This window comes from Peromyscus californicus, unplaced genomic scaffold, assembly GCF_007827085.1.
Source record: "Peromyscus californicus insignis strain IS unplaced genomic scaffold, ASM782708v3 Scaffold_19__1_contigs__length_69161282, whole genome shotgun sequence".
Classification (NCBI taxonomy): Eukaryota; Metazoa; Chordata; class Mammalia; order Rodentia; family Cricetidae; genus Peromyscus; species Peromyscus californicus.
In genome coordinates, this window is record NW_026294491.1 from 26,983,919 (window position 1) to 27,003,333 (window position 19,415).

The 19,415-nt window shown below is 44.3% G+C and overlaps 2 protein-coding genes across 3 annotated transcripts in view; one reads left to right on the plus strand and one right to left on the minus strand.

The window, feature by feature from the left end:
- Window positions 1–1,117: 1,117 nt before the first annotated feature.
- On the minus strand, window positions 1,118–1,898 carry LOC128114071 (40S ribosomal protein S24-like). The gene is made up of 3 exons (XM_052743938.1): window positions 1,657–1,898; window positions 1,375–1,418; window positions 1,118–1,182 (listed from the first exon to the last, which is right to left on the minus strand). Exons 1-3 carry the CDS (start codon window positions 1,890–1,892, stop codon window positions 1,118–1,120), a joined length of 345 nt encoding a protein of 114 aa, XP_052599898.1. The 5' UTR covers window positions 1,893–1,898.
- A 7,447-nt stretch (window positions 1,899–9,345) lies between these two features.
- The window catches only part of Mcu (mitochondrial calcium uniporter), a 176,646-nt gene continuing 166,576 nt past the window's right edge, over window positions 9,346–19,415 (plus strand). Inside the window, exon 1 of one of the 2 annotated variants that reach the window (XM_052744934.1) lies at window positions 9,346–9,521. In XM_052744934.1, the coding sequence (XP_052600894.1) occupies window positions 9,375–9,521 (147 nt within the window). In that variant the 5' untranslated portion in view covers window positions 9,346–9,374. The remainder of the gene's footprint in view (window positions 9,522–19,415) is intronic. The other variant, XM_052744931.1, reaches the window with a different exon arrangement.

Below are 19,415 nucleotides of genomic sequence, written 5' to 3' on the forward strand. Positions count from 1 at the left end.
ATTAGAATTCCTGTTTTCCCTTTTGTGAGAGGATGGGAATGTGTGTGTGTGTGTGTGTGTGTGTGTGTGTGTGTGTGTGTGTGTGTGTGTGTGTGTGTCTAGGTCAGAGATCAACCATGAATCCTGTTCCTCAGGGCGACAAGAGTTTCTCAACTGACCTGGAATTCGATGATTCAGCTAGGCTAAATCAGCAAGCCCAGGGCTCCTCTTGTCTCTGCCTCCCTTCCTTCAGCCCAGGAAGACTGTGATTATAAGTGTGCACCACCATGCTCATATTTTTAAAAACATGGGTTCTGGGTATCAATCTGAAGTCCTAATGTTTACCTGGAAAGCATTTCACCCTCTGAGTTGTCTCCCTTTGGGACTGGATACACCGAAGACCCCTGGTTAAACGTCATGAAGATTTTTTTCCCCTTGAGACAGGGTTTCTCTGTGTAGTTTTGGTGCCTTTCCTGGAGCTTGTCCTGTAGACCAGGCTGGCCTCGAACTCACAGAGCTCCGCCTGGCTCTGCCTCCTGAGTGCTGGGATTATAGGTGGGTGCCACTGATGCCTGGCCTTCAGAAAGACATTTTAAGAAAGCAAGATATGAAAACCAAATAATAATATGCTTTTTGTTTAGGTTTAAGTTTTGAGAGGCAGAGTCTCTTTGTATAGCTCAGGCTGGCCTAGAAATCACCATGTGGCTGGGCAGGTCTTGAACTCTCAAGTTCAGGGACTCTAGGTACCATCACATCTGGCCACTATGCTTTCTTATTATTTTCTGAGTCTCCACTTTAGTTTGTCTTCTGAATGGTGGAATAAAGTTATTTTAACAGAATTGTACTCTGTTAACACAAAACTAACAGCAAAACAAAACAACAGCGAACACACCAGGCAAGGAAAAAAAACCTGTAATTTTTTTAATGTCTTGAGTAATGTTGGATGGGGTGATTATTACATTAATAGTATGCTTTAAATTTATGCTGTGTTAATGCTCAAAGACTATTCTAGAGATTTTTCCATTCTTTTGTCTCTCTCTCTCTCTTTTTTTTTTTTTGAAACACGCAAGCTTTTAGTTTATTAGCTCTCTCCTTATAAATTGGCACCATCACAGCTGATCAAGTCACTGCAGAATCCCTACTCCACTCGCTTTCTGCCAACACCAACACTGGCCTTTGCAGGTCCCCAGACCTTCCTCCTGTGCATGCTTTCCTGTCTCACTCAGTACCGGTGGCCCCTCCCACACGTCTCACCCCGCCCCCACTCTAAACCTCTCCTGGGCTTCCCTCCCCCAGCTTGGGATTCCTATATAATCCAACCTTTTCTGCCATGTGCTCTCTTGGCCTCTTTGTTCTCATTCTCTCTCTCTCTCTCTCTCTCTCTCTCTCTCTCTCTCTCTCTCTCTCTCTCTCTCTCTCTCTCGGTCTGCCGCTCTTGGCTTCTGGTCCCTTCTCTTGCTCTGTCTCCTCTTGTCCCTCTCTTCTCTTTCTCTCTCTGTCTCTGTCTTTCTCTCTCCCTCTCTCCCTCTCTCCTCCCTCTCCTCTCTCTCTCCTCCCATGGTCTGGTTCAGTATGGACCCTTCCAGGTGCCTGTGGCCGAACTCCCCCTCATATCTACAAGAAAAACCCTTCTCCCCAACCAGGCCTCGGAGCAGGCACAGCCTCGTTTTCACTCACTAAAGGCCATGTCTTGCAAGCCTGTGTTGAGGCTCATCGTCCTTTGCATAATCCAAAGAATCACAGCTAATGCTGAAGGCAGTCATCTTGCCACGACCAAAGAGGCTCCTGAGTCTGAATGCAAAGAAGACATCTGGTGTGGTTTGATACATTTTGGCTAGCGTTTCCCAAATTTCTGTCCCAGGGTGAAGGACATCAATGACCTCTTGTTTCCTCTGAAGCAGATGACCAGTCATGAACTTCCTGGTCATTCATGATCACAGGGGTCCCCAAGCTGCCAAGGAGGAAAAGAGTGAGATTTTTTTTTTCATTCTTTTCAATGATGGATAAATGCTAGGTGGGAAAACTGGTTCAATTTCAAAGTAAAGCTTACGAGAGTTCAATGAATATCTCAAGAAAATAAATACGTGGTATAAGGAACGAAAAATTTGTGTACACGCCTATCTCTCCTATCACGTGAGCATTCAGTTGACAGCCTGGCTGGCGGGATGATGGAGGCATTGCACCTACCCAAGTCATTTCCCCTCCTCTCGTCTCCAAACTCTGAAGTACTAGTAATTCCTTTCTGAGCCTCCTTCCAAATTTTAGGAGGCAGCGAAGAATGCCTCTTAAAGTACTTAATTAAGAATGATTTGCTAATGATTAGTATCTCTTTAAATAATTTCCTTCCTCTTTAATTCCTTTTAACTGTGTATAGTTTCTAATGGTCAGTATTTTTGTTCCTCAGGCTAGGTTTTTTTTAAAAAAAAAAAATTAATTCTCCTCTTTTGTCTTTTAATAAATATGATCCCTTCTCTTATCCTTTCCAAATCAGCAGTGGTTGCTGTAAGTGACGGCTGGGAGACAGGACACCAAGGACAGTGGCTAAATTTAAAGAGCTGCCTGTGCACCTGTTGTTCAGCAATGCCTGAGCTCCCGCCCACAACTTCCTCCACCTCCTGCTTCCCACCGGCTGCAGCCTGTGGCCCAGAGCCTTCCTGGTTCACCTTGGAAATCAGATCAGATAATGACGGTATATGTTCTATCAAAAGTGAGGGGAAATATAGTAGTTTGACAGTAACTTAGTTTAGATTCAGAGGAGCTGAAATTTGGGCCAAACTCAGCATAATATTAAAGATGTATCTCACCTTGAGGTAGGCAGATTCATGTGGCTAGGAACCAGCCCAAGAAGGTTCTTCTAGACTGCTCTGCTTCGTGCAGTTCTTTCAGATATTACCATCGGAGGTGTCTATAAATTAAAATGTAAAGAACAGACAGTTGAAGGAACAACTGACATTGTCTAGAATTAGCTTCAGTTAACTTGCCAGATTGGCAGCTCCTAACCTGGGAGAGCACTGTAGCACAAAGGCAGTGACGTAAGTAATTCTGTTACAGAATACACCACTGTTGGACAAAAACAGTGACATCAGTAATTCTGTTATAGAATACACCACTGTAGGACAAAAACAGTGACGTAAGTAATTCTGTTATAGAATACACCACTGTAGGAAAAAACAGTGAGGTAAGTAATTCTGTTACAGAATACACTTAGAATTGTGAGGGTACTGTGGCCCAGTCGGCCAAGTTATCCTGATCAAACAGGTCTAGTGAGAGCTGGGTGTAGTGATTCCTATCAACAATGCTAGCAAGTGTGGGTTATCCTGGGCTACATTAGACCCTGTGTCAAGCAAACCAAAAGGCCTAATGATGATGGCAGAATGTTATCACACTATCAGACCAGCTCAGATGCAGTACCAGCAACCAGGATGGACAGTGAGCAGTAAATTATGGGAGCTTGCAAAAAGGAGACTTAAGTTCTACCTAGACATAGAAAAGGCTGTACTTACATTCAACCCCCAACAACACAGGTGGCTACAGGGACAGAAGAAGAAAAAAAGGTGGAGACAGCTGTTTTGAGGCGAGTTCAGGGTATGGGGAAGAGATCTCTGGAGAAGGGACTGCTAAGTAAGGGAGCCACTTCACCGTTAGGAATTCTGTTATAGGTCAGTCCGGTCTTTTTTATTACTCTGGATGGTGCTGGGTTTCATAAACATGTGAGCCAAATTCCTGTGTACTTAGGAGGTGTGCTATATTTGAGTACAAAATTAAGAACTTGGATCACTCCAGAGAGAGACAAAAGACTTCCTAGATCCAAAAGTCTAGTAAATATCAAAGACTGCAGGAGGCCACAAGTCAACCCAACACAGAAAGATAGCTTAAAAGTTTGCTGCTGGTCTCTCGGATCATGAGAAACACGAACAAAGACAATCCTACCCGACCAAGTCCTGCCCTTCTCAACTCAGTGTTTTCTTGGGGTTCTGCACACGAAAGAAAAGATCACAGAATGCATGTTCCCGACAGAAAATAATAGACCACAGGGTCACTGAATTATAAAATATGGAGTCAGTCGTCCTTTGGAAATCAGGACATGCACCTCCCGCTAACAGATGTTTTTTAGAGGGATGTGTAAATCTATTTCTGACCTGGAGAGGGTCTGTGTTAGAGTTGGGGCAAGTGGGAGTATTGGAGGAAATAGAGAAAAAAAAAAAAACAACAAAGAGAACATGAGTGTGTGTGTGTGTGTGTGTGTGTGTGTGTGTGTGTGTGTGTGTGTGTGTGTAAATGAAGTGAAAATGGATACACAGAGGAAAAGATAGAACACATTACGATATATAATACTTATATAGAGATGTACGGAGGAGACTCTTTAAGAGTCGTTGAGTCTTTCTCAGCTACCCGGAGTAGAAATGTTTACTATGCAGATGAGCTGCCAGAGAAAGAAGAACCAACAGCAAAGAGCATGGAGAGGGGGAGCTCACAGGAACAGAGAGTGAAGCAAAAATAAAGAGCAAACAGGGCCTGGGCCGTGGCTCCCTGTAACTATCTGAAGGCTACACCCTTTCCTTTTGTCCTTCTTTTAAACTTTCTCTTTCCTGTTCACTCAGAACTGCTGAAACCACTCAGATAATAATTTACATCATCAGGGAATCAGGAAACACAGCCCCCAAAGCTCCGAGGAGATTCCTTTCGTGCCTGCTGGCTCGCATCAGTGTGTGTGTGTGTGTGTGTGTGCTTCACCTGTCCACCCTACCTGTTCTGGAACCCTTAGGTAAATATTCCATTGGGTTGAGTCATGGCTCGGAGCTGACTGCAGTGTGAATTTTAGTAGGGAAACTGGTTAAAGTTTCCTGCACCAGGAAATATGCTCTGATTAGTTTTAGCTTTAAAAAAAAAAAAAAAAAAAAGCAACCTGTTTTTAAAGGTTGGCATTGAAACAGTTGTGCAACCATGTATGTTTTAATGACCCATGTTTTTAAATTGTAAAATTAATATGCAGGTGGGAACAATCTAAACTACTCAAAAGAGCAGGTGTCCCTCAAAACTTCCCTGAAGCAATGTGTTTTCATGTTTATTCCTTTAGAATCACCACCTGAATTATATAACATATAATTTTATATATAATTAATTATATATAATTCAATATATTGCATAAGATATAATATAAATAATATAATATATAAATATAGTATTTATATAATATAAATATATATATATTCTTTTGTTGTTGTTGTTGTTTTGAGGCAGGATTTTGGAGCTTGTCCTGGAACTCACTCTATAGACCAGGCTGGCCTCAAACTCACAGAGATCCACCTGTCTCTGCCTCAAGTGCTGGGCTTAAAGGCATGTGCCACTACTGCCTGGCTTATATGTATATATTTTTTAAGATAGGGTCTTACTATGTCATCCTGGTCAGTGTGGAATCAGGACAGGTTCCAGGTAGAACCAGGCTGGCCTTGAACTCACAGAGCTCCTCTTGCCTCTGCCTCAAGTGCTGGGATTAAAGGCATGTGCCACCATGCTCAGCCCTGTATATGTAGTTTAAAAAATGTTTTGCATATTTATTGTTATTATTATTTGTGTGTGCATGTGTGCATGCCACAGAGCATAAATGGAGGTCATATGACAACTTTTGAGAGTTAGTTCTCTCTCTACCTTTTGTGGGTTCCAGACCAAGCTCAGGTTGTCAGGCTTGTATCACAAGCATCTTTGCCTGCCCAGCCATTTCACTGGCTCCTGTATTACAGATAGAATTCTTAAAATGATCATGTATACTGTAGTATCTATAGTTTTATATTTATATATGATTTCAGCCAAGCCAAAAGGCTGAGAAGTGCTATTTTTTCTTTCCTTCTTTCTTTCCTTCTTTCTTTCTTTCTTTCTTTCTTTCTTTCTTTCTTTCTTTCTTTCTTTCTCTCTCTCTCTCTCCCTCTCTCTCTCTCTTTCTTTTTTTCTCTCTCTCTCTCTTTCTTTTTCTCTCTCTTTCTTTCTTTCTTTCTTTTTGAGACAGGGACACATGTAGCCCAGGCTGGCCTCAAACTCCAGATCTTGCCGCCTCTACTTCACAAGCGCTGAGATTATAGGTATGGATCACTATGCCCAGCTCACTTTTAATAAGGAATAAGCACATCCTTTCTTGGTCTTTTGACTAAGGTAAGGTGTGAACATATATGTAGGACAATTCTTTTCGTTCGTTGTTTATTTTTTGTATTTGAAATAGGTAAAATAGGGTCTTGTCTATGTGGCCCAGGTTGGCTTTGAACTTGGCAATCTTCCTGCCTGAGCTTTCCCAGTGTTGCATTATGGGAAAAGGCAACTTTTTTTTTTTTTTTTTTTTTTTTGAGATAGTTTTTTACTCGGTAGCCCAGTCTGGTCCTGAACTTGTGATCCTTCTGCCTCAGCCTCTCAAGTGTTGGGAAACAGGTGTGTGCCACTGTGCTTGACTCATGGATAGTTACTTTTATAAGTGGTTGATTAATATTTTGTTAAGAGATTAATGTCTAATATACTTGACTGGTTCTTCATTGGAAAATACTGAGGTTATCTTTGACATCTTACAAAGTGTGTGTGTCCTTCTTTATAAATTTATCACCTCTAGAATGATCAGTGAGCTCCTGGGTTCTTCAGTATGAGGATTCCTTTCTGATGAGCTACTGCACTTCTTAGTCAGCCTGACCAACCAGCTCACATAGTCCTTTGCCGCTGTGGGAAGGTTTATTTTGCTTTTTTCCTGGAAGAAGATAATGGAGAATTGTTTAGAGCAGTTGCTAGACCTATATTATATGAACCTGGTTTAGTTGGTAGTTCCTCTAATTATGTAGCCTAACTTAGGGCAGCAACGATTTAATTTTCAAGGATATAAGATGATACATTTTGGAAAATAGATTTGGAACTCTTAGCAATGTCTCTAGCTTAAGATATGTACATTAAAAAGAGTGTGGCCGAGTGTGGTGGCGTATGCTTTTAATCCCAGCACTTGGGAGGCAGAGGCAAGTGAATCTCTGTGAGTTTGGGGCCAGCCTGGTCTACAAAGTGAGTTCCAGGACAGCCGAAGGTATCACACAAAAGAAACCCAGTCTCAAAAAACAAACAAACAAAAAGAGTGTGACTTTTTTCCATTTTATTTTATTTGTTTTTGTCCTTTCCCAAAACATCTAGCTTTGTAACCCAGGTTGGCCTCATACTCACAGCAATCTTCCTGCCTCAGCTTCCCCAGTTATGTGGTTACAGGTGTATGGTACCATGCCTGGCTTAATCTGGTTCATTTTTAAATGCACAGAACTAAATCTAAGTACGGCAGGATAGATATTTAACTTCCAGACTTGGAAAAACAGCGGAAAGGCAATTCCAGTAAGATTTCCCAAAGTGTAACATGGAGATGGAGACGGAACACTCTTGACCCACCCCCAGGTTTGGCAAAGGAAAAACAAAAAGAAAAAAAAAAAACAACTAAAATCCATGGCGAATGGAGTAAAAAGGCCCAGAGGAGTGAGAGAGAAAGGGAAATGTACAGTGTGGATAAATACATGACATGCTGTTGGGATAAATATAGACGGGCAGAAGACAATTGTGAGTGAAGACGTTCCAGCCGCGTCTTGAATTCCAAATGGGGGGTGTGGGGGGGGGGCTATTCCATGCAGCTGTTGAGCTGGAGCGCATTCCCCAGCTCCCAGGCTCCAAGCGTTGGGAAATGGAGCTCTTCCGGGCAAGTGAGCCGTGTGGCCATCTCACCTGGAGAAATCCATCAGCCTACTGTTCTGGGCATAAGAATTAACCCAAAGTCTTCACTTCGTTGTTTGGCCAAGAAAGCAATTTTAGTCAGACTTGAAAAAAATATTAGTAGAACAAGTAATACAACTTTTTAAAACTTCATGTAAGGCTGTATAAACTACAAGAATACTTACTAGAATTTAAAAAAAAATTGATCGTTTCCCCACCCCCAAGATTTTATAAGGAGCTGAAAGAATTGAGCGGCTCATAATAACAAACAGCTAGGAAGTCTTCTAAGAAAATCTAGGACCCCTCGCTGTGGACTTGTTCCTTGTGCAGTGGTCCTCAACCTTCCTAATGCTGTAACCGTTTTGTACGGTTCCTCATGTTGTGGGGACCCCCCCCAACCATAAAATCATTTCCATTGCTATTTCATAACTGTAATTTTGTTACTGTTATGAATCATTACGTAAATATCTGTGTTTTCTGATGGTCTTAGGCAACCCCTGTGAAAGAGACGTTTGACCCTGTAAAGGGGTCACGACCCACAGGTTGAGAACCCCGTCTTTGCGGCAAGACAAAGTGAATGAGCGTCAGCCCAAGGCAGGCATGATGGTTCGTGCCTGTATCATAGCACTCGGGAGGCTGAAGCAGGATGGTTGGGAACTGAAGCCCAAGCCCCAGTTACATAGCGAGAATTCATCTCAAACAAAACTCAGAACAAGAAACAACAAAATAAGAGTTATTCCATGCTGGATGTGATTGATGGTACCTGCCTACAATCCCAGCACTGGGGATGGTGAGGTCCGAGGTGAGTTTGAGGTCATCCTGGGCTATGTAGTGTATTGCAGGCCAGCCTGGGCAACACAATGAGATACCCCCCCACCTCCAAAAGTTATTCTGAAATGCATTCTAATTGCTGTTTTCATAGCAAAACTATGAAACTTGGTTCATCTCTATATGGTTTTATTACTTGTCGACTTTTTCTGTTTTTTTAGTTATTTAATAAAGGAACCCAAGGTCAAGTATGGTAATGAACAGCGTTGCTTTTAGAGAGGAATACCAATGTTACAAAGGGGCTGTGAAAAAGAACTGCATGTTTCGAATGTGGGTAGAGTTCACTCTACCCAGTGGCAGGCGCTCATCCTGGAACTTCGATGCTACAATCATTATATCTTACATTATGTTACATAGCACTGTCGTTGGGTTTCTTTATGATTCAGGGTTAGTTTCGTCATATCCAGATACTATCCGTTACGGCTGCTAACTTTAGGCATGTGGTCGAGAGTTGTAGCAACCTACTTAATATGACCAATTGGGTGCTTCTGTGGACAACTTAGAACACTCAGAACTCAACTCCGAACAAGCTTTGCCCAGATATCTATTCCCCTAGTCCCCAATGTCACTATGCTTGGTAAAGATTAGCCAGATCGAACTTGCCATCTCCTACTGCTCCATTCCAAGAGAGTGCCAAAGACCAGTTCCCTAGAATTTGCCCGTAAGGTAACTCTGCAAGTGACAGACAGCCCGAAGCCGGGGTTCTCCCGCTTTTTGATTGGGCTTCGAACAAAGCCCCGCCTCAGAGACTTCACTCAGGGCTGCGGTTGGCCGGCCGCGGCTGAGTGGCGGGTCTTGGCCACGCCCCGGCCGTCCGCTGCGCTGCCTGGGCCAGCGCCGTTTCCAGTTGAGAGATGGCGGCCGCCGCAGGTAGATCGCTCCTGCTGCTGCTCTGCTCCCGGGGCGGCGGCGGGGGCGCCGGCGGCTGCGGGGCGCTGACTGCCGGCTGCTTTCCCGGGCTGGCCGTCAGCCGCCACCGGCAGCACCAGCAGCACCGGACGGTGAGCGAGCGCGGCTCCGGGGAGGGCGGGGCGGCGTGGGGAGCCGCGGGCAGGCCGGGGCGCCCGGCGACTTCCCTCAACTCGCGGTCGCCCCGGGGTGGCGGGCCACCGGAGCCGCCGTGTCCTTCAGCGCCTGCGGCGGCGCCTGGGAAGGCAGGGCGGGCGAGCGGGCGGGAGGCAGAAGAGGAGGAGGAGGAGGAGGAGGAGGGGCGACAGCAGGGATGTTCCCGCAGGACTGGGGACGCCAGGGCGGGGAAGGCACGGGACTTGAACCTCTCCCTGACCCGCCTCTGGGCTCGGTCCCTCCCTCCGTCGTTCCTGACAGCTTTGCTCCAGTGCTCCCGAACTGAGCCGGGTGCGAGTTGTCCCCTTCTCCCCTCCACTGGGCGGGTTGGGGCGTCCTGAGTTGCCGCGGCTGCCCGTGTGTCAGGAGAGTGGCAGTGCCATGCTGCTAGGAACTGTCCCCGGAGAGCGCCCCAGGACCCCAGGAGGCTGCTGCCTCGCCCTCTCTCGGCCCCCTAGGAACGCGCAGGAAGGGAAATCAAACTTTATCCCTCTCGGAGTCCCTGCATATGTGTGTGTGTTCCGGGAATCAGTTTCCTCGAGGTGGATGCTGCATTGCTTCAGGAAGACAAGCGCGATCCCCTCGGGGTCCTTAAAAGGTCCTGGTGATCCCTTCGGAGGGTTGGCTTTCACGCCACACTCGTGCCCAAAGGCAGGGCAGCAGGCACAAGAGAGGCAGGCAGCATGGCAAGTTGTACACAGTGGCAGAGATTTGGTGGTTCTGTTAACCAGTTCTTGCCGGGGTTTCATTGCCTGGCAAAGGAGGAAAGGAATTGCCTCGGTGTGTGTGTGTGTGTGTGTGTGTGTGTGTGTGTGTGTGTGTGTGTGTGTGTGTGTGTGTAGTGGTGGGGGCCACGGGAGCTTGGCATGGAGTTTTTCACCTAACAAGTCAGCAGGTTCTCTTCCTTTGGACTTTCGAGGCCCATATGTGTTGGTCTCTGGCCAACTCTGAGAGAGCAAGTGTAGGTTTAATTTCCTAGGGTGAACTTGTATAGTGTGGTGATGGGAGACTCATTGCAGGCGGCCCAATAGAGAAAGTGGTGCCTTCAACCCATGCATCACGACCTGTCTTGTTCTGATTCCCTCTCTCTGAAGAGGAAAGGGCTGGAGGTTTGGGGAGAGGATACCCCTAGACCTAGGATAGCGTAAGATTGTGGGAAAGCGCTATGGAAAAGAACCCAGGCTCTGCTAATGCAAGATAGTATTGCTATTATTAGCCATAGTTACGGACCTGACCATGCTTCTTGTGAGAAAATTGTACTTTTTCATATTTGGCTTACTGACATTGCTTTGCTGAAATTTTTGGGTGAGAGCCGGGTTTTTCTACAGTTCGGTTCTGATTTGCATGTTTCATAGCCTCTAGTTATGTTATCTGAAAGACATAAAGGCCACCCCAAAATCTGATGGCATTCTTTCCCCTCTGAACTATTAGAAGACTTCCGGAGTTATCTTTGTTTTGGAATGAGGCATCCTCTGATTTTGCAGTTTGTTTTTAATACTATTTGGGTGTGGTATTCCTGTGGTGTTTGACAGTTTGTGCCTCATGTATTTTCTGCCATGCAAATGCAGCAGTCTGCCAGTGTCTTCCGTGGAGGGCTACTTCATGACAACGTTCTTCTGTGCTATTCTGGGGTGGGTAAAAGTGGTGTGCTGAATTTGTAACTGAAAGCACAATTAAAGATGAAGTGTTATTTTTGAAGGGCAGAAGTGTTGTCATGGGAATGGTGACTTGTAAATGAACTTAGGCTCCTAAGACTTGAAAAGAGAGGAACCTGATGATTTAAATATGGAGAAGCAGATTTTGAAGGTTTGTCCAATTGCTCGAAAGCCATTGTGTATGTATCCCCATCTGATTTTCTATGATTCCTCACATGACGTTCTATTTGAAAGATGTCTCTTAGGGATTTAACTCTTGATTTTCTCAAGCCTGAAATTTGAGGCCCAGAAAGGAGAGAGACTTGGCCAAGAGTACACACTGGTGAGACTCCTCCTGCCCAGGGATTATGACTCCTTTTTTTGGGTGTTCTTTGTATTGTATAATAGACCGCAGTTGCCTTTACATATCTCTCCTTTCGCTTATAAAATTAATTAATGGTCTGCCAGGAAATTCTTTGTATTTCACAGCCACAGGGGTAGGACTCTTTAAGTGGATGTGATTTTGAGGCACATAGAGTAGATGAATGTGGAACAAACGACTTGCCCCAAACAATAGCTGTCCTTACAATGATCCTACCCGGTGACACACTGGGGTTGAGTGGAGACAACCCGTGTATGCAGCAGATGGCAGTCTGCATCGAACCCGATCACAAGCCCAACTTGTGTCACTTTTATTCAGCAGTAGTAGGTACAGAAAATTAGAGCCAAGGGTCATGGCTAAGAATAACTTTTTTTTTCTCCCAGTGTGGGTCGTCTTTTTTGTTCGTTTGTTTGAAACAGGGTCTCACTATGTAGCTGAGACCAAAAGACCTCTCCTTTTACTGCTCCTTCTCTCCCTGATACTGGGATTATAGGCGTGCGCCACCGTGCTCAGCCAGGCCAAGAGTCTTCGTTTTAAAATGAGTCTAAGCCGGGCGGTGGCGGCGCACGCCTTTAATCCCAGCACTCGGGAGGCAGAGCCAGGCAGATCTCTGTGAGTTCCAGGAAAGGCGCAAAGCTACACAGAGAAACCCTGTCTCGAAAAACCAAAAAAAAAAAAAAAAAAGAGTCTAAAACAAATAGTACTTTAATAAAATGGTAACTATGATTGCACAGTTATAAACATAACTGTTCATCACTCCCCCATTCAAACATATTTCACCCTCCTCCCAAAGACACAGTGTTTGAAATCAAGTCTTACTTTGTTTCCCAGGTATTCCTTTAACTCCTAGCCTTAAGAGATCCTCCTACTTCAGTTTCCTACCTAGCTGAGGCTACAAATGTGTACCCATGCAATCTGACTTTAGAACATCTTTGAATGGAATAAATGGGAGTGAATAAATTTGCACCATGTAGTGTGGTTTTTCTCCTTGTGTAAAGTGCCTGCTATTGTTGCCCAACTCGAGAGCACCTACAGCGAATATAAACTGTTTGTTGCACACCTTCTTCCTGTGTGACTAGAGAAGGTGGCTGCTATTTCCAAAGACGCTCTTTGGAGGGGAACTGCCTTTCACTGTGGGCTGTGCAGTTCCTTTGCTAAATCAAACTGCTTCATCTCCGATTGTGACAGCCTGAGTGTTGGCAGTTCCTGGTGGTCAGCATCTGTGCTAAGTTACAAAATCATAAGCAGGCACTACACTGTTACAATTTGTGGGCCCCCTTCTCCACGCTACAGTTTCTTAGCAGTAATATTGTTGCAATTTACCTAAGACTACTTTGCTTGATACATCATAGTCCTCCTTCCTGGGTGCGGTGGGGGCTGGGGGTGGGCAGTATGTAACCCAGGCTGGCCTCAAGCTACCCAATGCAGTCAGTCCAAGCTGGTCTTGAACTTCCAGTGATCTGCCTGCATGGGATTATAGGGCTGTATGAGAATGCTAGGCTTAAACCCTTCTCTGTTTCTCCTGGTCCGAGTCTGTCTTTGCTGGATCCATGCACAAAACTCTATTATAATTAAGCCAACTCCAGCGCTGTCCCCAAATGTCCCATCCATACCTACTATTAAACAGATTTTGTGGCTGAATTTCAGCTGTAACTACACCATTCATTCCTCTTATGTCTAAGGTTCATTTCAGGCTGGAGACTGACATACACTTCCTTTCAAGTCTAACGCCCTCACTTCATAAATCTAATGAAACAGAGGAGTGACTTGTGAGGTTATATTTGTGGCAAACGAGAAATTAGAGATTGAGATCCCTTTACATGGATATGGGTTCAAGAAAGCTTAGTTTAAGGCTGGGTGGTAGTGGTGGCACATGCCTTTAATTCCAGCACTTGGGAGGCAGAGGCAGGTGGATCTCTGAGTTTGAGGCCAGCCTGGTCTACAGAGTGAGTTCCAGGACAGCCAGAGCTGCACAGAGAAACCAAAAAGGCTTAGTTTATATATTTACTTTGGTGATTCCGGTCTCTTATTTTTTTTTCCATTCTCTAATCTAAATCCTGATAGAATTTATTATCATCAGCACACAGATGGACAGTGTACTCTCCACGTTTTATTGTCGGACTTGCTATCTTGCTGGGGAGATAAGGCCGAGATGCGTATCTTACTATTCCTCCCCTCTTGACTTTTGAGCCTGTTGTCAAGGAAGCCAAATCTGAAAAATTGCTTTAAGCTTGGTGAGGCCAGTGATGCTTTGATTGTATGTTACATTTCTTTATGATGGATTGGCGGCAAGAGTTGGTACTACCAAGTTAGCCCTGTCATGGTCAGTAGCTTTCTATTCCTAACCAGTTAAAGTATGATAATTACCTGGATTACTAGGAATATCTACTGCAGTCAGATTCCAAATGTGTTGTTTTTATTCTACTGTAGTATTAGAGTATTGAGGGTCCTGGATAAATTGGTTCAGAATACATTTGTTTTGTTTTCAAGGAGGTAGACATCCTTTTATTCATCTTTAAAATCTTACTTATTTTGAATCCCATAAAGTATTATGAGTGAATGAACTTGGATTTATTCAACAGCTTCTGATTATTTGTTTTTTTTAAGGCTCCAAGGACTTTATTTTATTCTCTATGAAACTCTTCATAGGACAAAAAAAGTCTAAATAAATAGATAATGCAGCATCAAGGATGATGTAGTCAAAGACAATCATTGACAACCAAACCGTTTTTCGTCTTTTTAGGGCTACACCTGCCTCCTGTTAGGTCTTCTGCAATATGATGTCATCATGTGAATAACCACTGGGATTAAGGTCAAGATTATATTTTAATCTAATTTAATTTAACCTTTTTTCTTAATTGGACTGATTAAACTAGGGCTCATGGGTATATTAGAATTATGCATTATTAGAAAAATTATAACTATGGTATACAAATAATTCTAGAACAGAACTCTGAATCCCTTAGAGCAGTGGTTCTCAACCTGCGTGTCACGACCCCATCTGTGTGTGTGTGGGGGGCGCGGAGTCAAATGACCCTTTCACAGGGAACACCTAAGACCATTTGAAAATACAGATATTTACATTACAGTTCCCAACAGTAGCAAAATTGCAGTTCTGAAGCAGCAATGAAAATAATTTTATGGTTGGGAGGGGTCACCACAACATGAGGAACTGTATTAAAGGGCCACAGCATTAGGAAGGTTGAGGCCCACTGCCTTAGAGGAAGCGGGTATGTGAGAGAGAAAAAAAATTTTTTTTTCATAGTATCTGTGAATGCAGTGGTAAGAAGGCCTGAACATTCCTTCATTTTCCAGTCTAGGTGTTTTCCTACTAAATTAATGGTTGTGTATTTTGCTTTAAACTGTTAGCACTGGTTTTAAAAGGTGAATTGGGAAAAAAGTTAATTGAGGTAGAATTCTTAGGATAAGTACATAACTTGTGACTCAGTCTTGAACAAGCGCTCTCTGATATAGATCAAGCTTGACAGCAAGCGCTTAAAAACCTCCTGCCAGGGCTGCGGAGATGCTCCGTGATTAAGAGTGCTTACTGCTCTGGCAGAGGACCAGAGTTCGGCTCCCAGCACCCACATCAGGCAGCCGACAACCCTCCTGTAACTCCGGCTCAGGGCTGTCTGATGCTTCAGGCCGTCTGTGTGAGCATCTGCACTCATATGCATGGGTCCATAGACAAATATTCATAATTAAAAACAATAACAGAGTGAGTTCCAGGACAGGCTCCAAAGCTACACAGAGAAGCCCTGTCTTGAAAAACCAACAAAAAACCCAAAACAAACAAACAAACAAAAAATACAAAACAGCAGGCAGATCTCTGTGAGTTCGAGGCCAGCCTGGTCTACAGAGCGAGATCCAGGAAAGGCACAAAGCTACACAGAGAAGCCCTGTCTCGAAAAACCAACAAAAAACCCAAAACAAACAAACAAAAAATACAAAACAACAACAAAAAAACCCAATAAAAATAAATCTTTAAAAAGCTATCTTTGCAGGTTGAAACAAAGATGGGGAACAGATCATCTATTTCTGTGTACTTTGTTAAATGCTTGCAGTGAGATGGCTGTGTAGAAATGAAGGTTGACATCAAGCAAATTAATTTTAATAAGTTTAGTGAGCTATTGGCCCATAAACTGTACACAGCCTTGAATCTTTTATACCTATAAAAGTATAACTTGGTAGATCACATCACCAACTGGATCTAACAACTTGCTAAAGCGAGCTTTGTCCCAATGCCGTTCTGAAGTAACCAGATAACAGGACATCTCAATGTCTCTTAAAAATAGTGACTTTTTCTAAAGGTCGTTTTTGGTGACATTAAATGTATTAGTACATAAGGATGTGTGTTGACCTTCTTTGCACCATTACTAACGTTTTCAGTTTTTGCATGTTTTCTGCTCTTTATTGCCCAATTGGTTGTTTGAGGAATACATGTGGCAACCTCCAGGGAGGTGCAGAGGCGGACAGGCAGCGGCTCACAGTCCTGACTGTTTTAATAGGTAACGGAATTCTTGAGTTATCCTGCCTCCTGAGGCAGGGCTGTGTCATGCTTCTTGTCTGTTGTGAGTGATGTTACAGGGCGTTTCAAGATATTAATGTCTGCTTTAAACTTTGATGCAGAGAAGATTAAAGTGACTGATAAATTGTCAAATAGCAATAGAGCCCATGAGTTAGCTTGTACTAGCCGACCTCTGCAGTGTAGAAAGAGCTGAGATCTCAGGGCATCCGTAGCGCCCTTTAATTCCCACCATTTGCCCCGTGAGAGGCATTATTACCCTGGTTTTGTAGATTCGGACACTGAGGATGGGTTTACTTGTCTTTAAGTACCAGGAACTATTTCAGTGCTAGCAATGGACGGGAGAAAGACTTGGGCTTTGAGCTGGCGCTAATTCTGCTTCTCCTTGTCTCCGGCTGCTCCCTCCTCTTCCTTCTTAATCGTTAGCTGCAGTTTTCCTTCTAAGACACCTCAAGGTCCTTCCTACTGTTTTCGGTCCTCACGTCTTTCCCCATGTTCCCTTCAGGCGCTAGCTGACTGACTGGGGGTCTGAGTTAGGTGTTTGCTAGGGATCTTGTAATTTAATCTGGAATGCTAAATAGTCCCAGTAAATGTGCTAAGTGTTGAGTATTGCTTCTGTACTGGGTAGTTCTGTAACGTTTCTAGTGGACTCTGTGACAAAATGCTCCACCTACAAAGGTTAAATTACCCAGAATCACTTGGAAATGATGTATAGAGTTTCCTTGTGAGCCACTGTGCCGAGGAAGACAGCCATCTTTGGTGGGTCAAACAAGAGTGCGTAGTCTCGCCAGGGGACCATGTACAACCAGTGTGACTGGTTGTGTTGCTTTTCAAATGTAGTCAGTCTTTCTTTTCCTTCCTTTTATTTTTTCTTTTGAGACAGAGTCTCTCTGTATAGCCCTGGCTGTCCTGGAACTCACTCTGTAGACCAGGCTGGCTTTGAACTCACAGAGATCATCCTGCCTCTGTCTCCTGGGTGGGTGCTGGGATTAAAGGCAGAGAGAGGGCACAATGCCCGGCGTTTTTTGCTTATGGAGGTTGAGTGGGAACACTGTGAGCTACTGGTTGGAACTGGGAAGGCTTGGCTGAGGTGGCCTCACAGGAGTTAAATCATGAAGCAATCCATGCATGTGGGACCCAAAAAACGCGGCTGGCGTTTCAGGCGCGTGGAGATGTGACGTGCCAATACGAGGGAGTTTGTTACAGTCACGATATGGATAAGATCAGTTACGGAGGGCAATAGTGGTGATACCAATAATAATATTTATCAGTTTCACCAAGCGCTTTATATCAGTGATCTCCCTCAATTTCTGAGTTACCCCAAGACATGAGTACGGTTGCGTTTCTCATTTTACAGCTAGCGATACTGAGTTACCTCTTCCTGGTTATGTGACGTGTCCAGGATCACAGCTGACAGCACTTGTCTAGGACCACACACTAGCAACACATAGCCGGCGTGCCATGTCTGAGAGCCGGGCGGCAGCCTCTGTCTCTTAACCACCTCGCTATGGGGGAGAGGTCAGGATAAGACAGTCAAGTGACTTGCAAAGTAGCTGTAAGTTTGTCCTCTCCAGCGGCGGCCATTTGTGGACTCAACGCCATCCCGGAACTGTGTGTTGTACGGCGACCCATGTGTCGTCCATGTCGAACCATGGAAGCCGGCGTCCAGGTTCAACTGAAGAAAAATATTTATGAAACAGTAATTTAGCTTGGTGTGAGGTATACCCAGTTTCTTTTCTGATTAAGAAGTAAGTATTCATTTGGCTATTTGTCCCTGTGCTTTATCCAACCTTGGTCTCAACAATTCTCGCTCATATAAACCCTCCTCATTCTCGCTAATTGGACTCCCAGAGATCCACCCAGGGCCTAGTCATGGATCTCTGCATCCAGATCCCTCAGTAGTTGGATGAGGTTTCTAGCACAACAATTAGGGTGTTTGGCCATCCCATCACCAGAGTAGGTCAGTTCGGGCTGTCTCTCGACCATTGCCAGCAGTCTGTTGTGTGGGTATCTTTGTGGATTTCTGTGGGCCTCTCTAGCACTTTGCTTCTTTCTATTCTCATGTGGAAACACATGAACTATGAACCAATGGCTGAGGGGTCCCCAACTGGATCAGGCCCTCTGAATGGATGAGACAGTTGATTGGCTTGATCTGTTTGGGAGGCACCCAGGCAGTGGGACCAGATCTTGTGCTCATTGCATGAGTTGGCTGTTTGAAACCTGGGGCCTATGCAGGATTGTTTGGCTCGGCCTGGGAGGAGGGGACTAGACCTACCTGGACTGAGTCTACCAGGTTGACCTCAGTCTGTGGGGAAGGCTTTGCCCTGAAGGAGATGGGAATGGGGGGGGGTTGGGGGGAAGGTGAGGGGGACGGGAGGGGGGAGAACAAGGGAATCCGTGGCTGATATGTAGAACTGAATTGTATTGCAAAATAAATAAATAAAAAAAAATAAAAAAAAAAGTAAGTACTCCTAGGGACCCCTTCAAGTTGATTTTTGCCACTGAAGAAGCCACAGTTTGAAAAACAAACAAAAACAAAACACAAACCATTGCTTGTTGCTGAAGATATAAAGTAGGAAATCACTCGATCAAGTTTATTCTTTTATGTCAGCGTAAAGGGTAGATAGAGAGGATGAGACCTCAGAGGTGGAGGGCAGTGAAGGGCCAACCAGTTCAGTGGATCCGGAAGAGGTGGCTGGACTACGACATTAGCTAGAGATAGTATACACAGGATAGAGAGAGGCCTTTCACAAGTAGAATTGATAGCTACGTCCATTTGCCAAGCTCTGAGCCAGCACCGGCTTGAGGCAGTTTAATTCAAGGTCTGACTTTATTCCTCAGGCACAAAAATTATTTCTTGATCTTTGAAATTTCCCCTTTTATGTGCTCATTAAATAGGCTTCTTTGTGTGTGGCTTATTTTTGTATTAAAATGTATTGTTGTGCTTTTATTATTTCAAGCTACTTTTACATTTGTATATCAAATCAGATGCCTACCTTCCCGTGTACCTGCCTCCCCTCCGTTCGCCATAGAATTAGGAGATTTTCTCCGCAGTATGAGAAGGCCCACACAGCGGGAAGAGCACTCTGAAAAGCCCTGTACAAAGGCTGCATTCTCTGTGTTTTACTCTCCCCAAAGCTCTGCGTGGTAGCCCTTTGTATTATGCTCATCAGAGGAGGATTTTGGAGTCATTTTCTCTGACTTAGTTCTTTCTAGCTTTCCTTTTTTTTGTCATGTATGTGCTGATACAGAGCTTTTTAATGGCCTTAAGTTTTGATTCCCTTAAGGG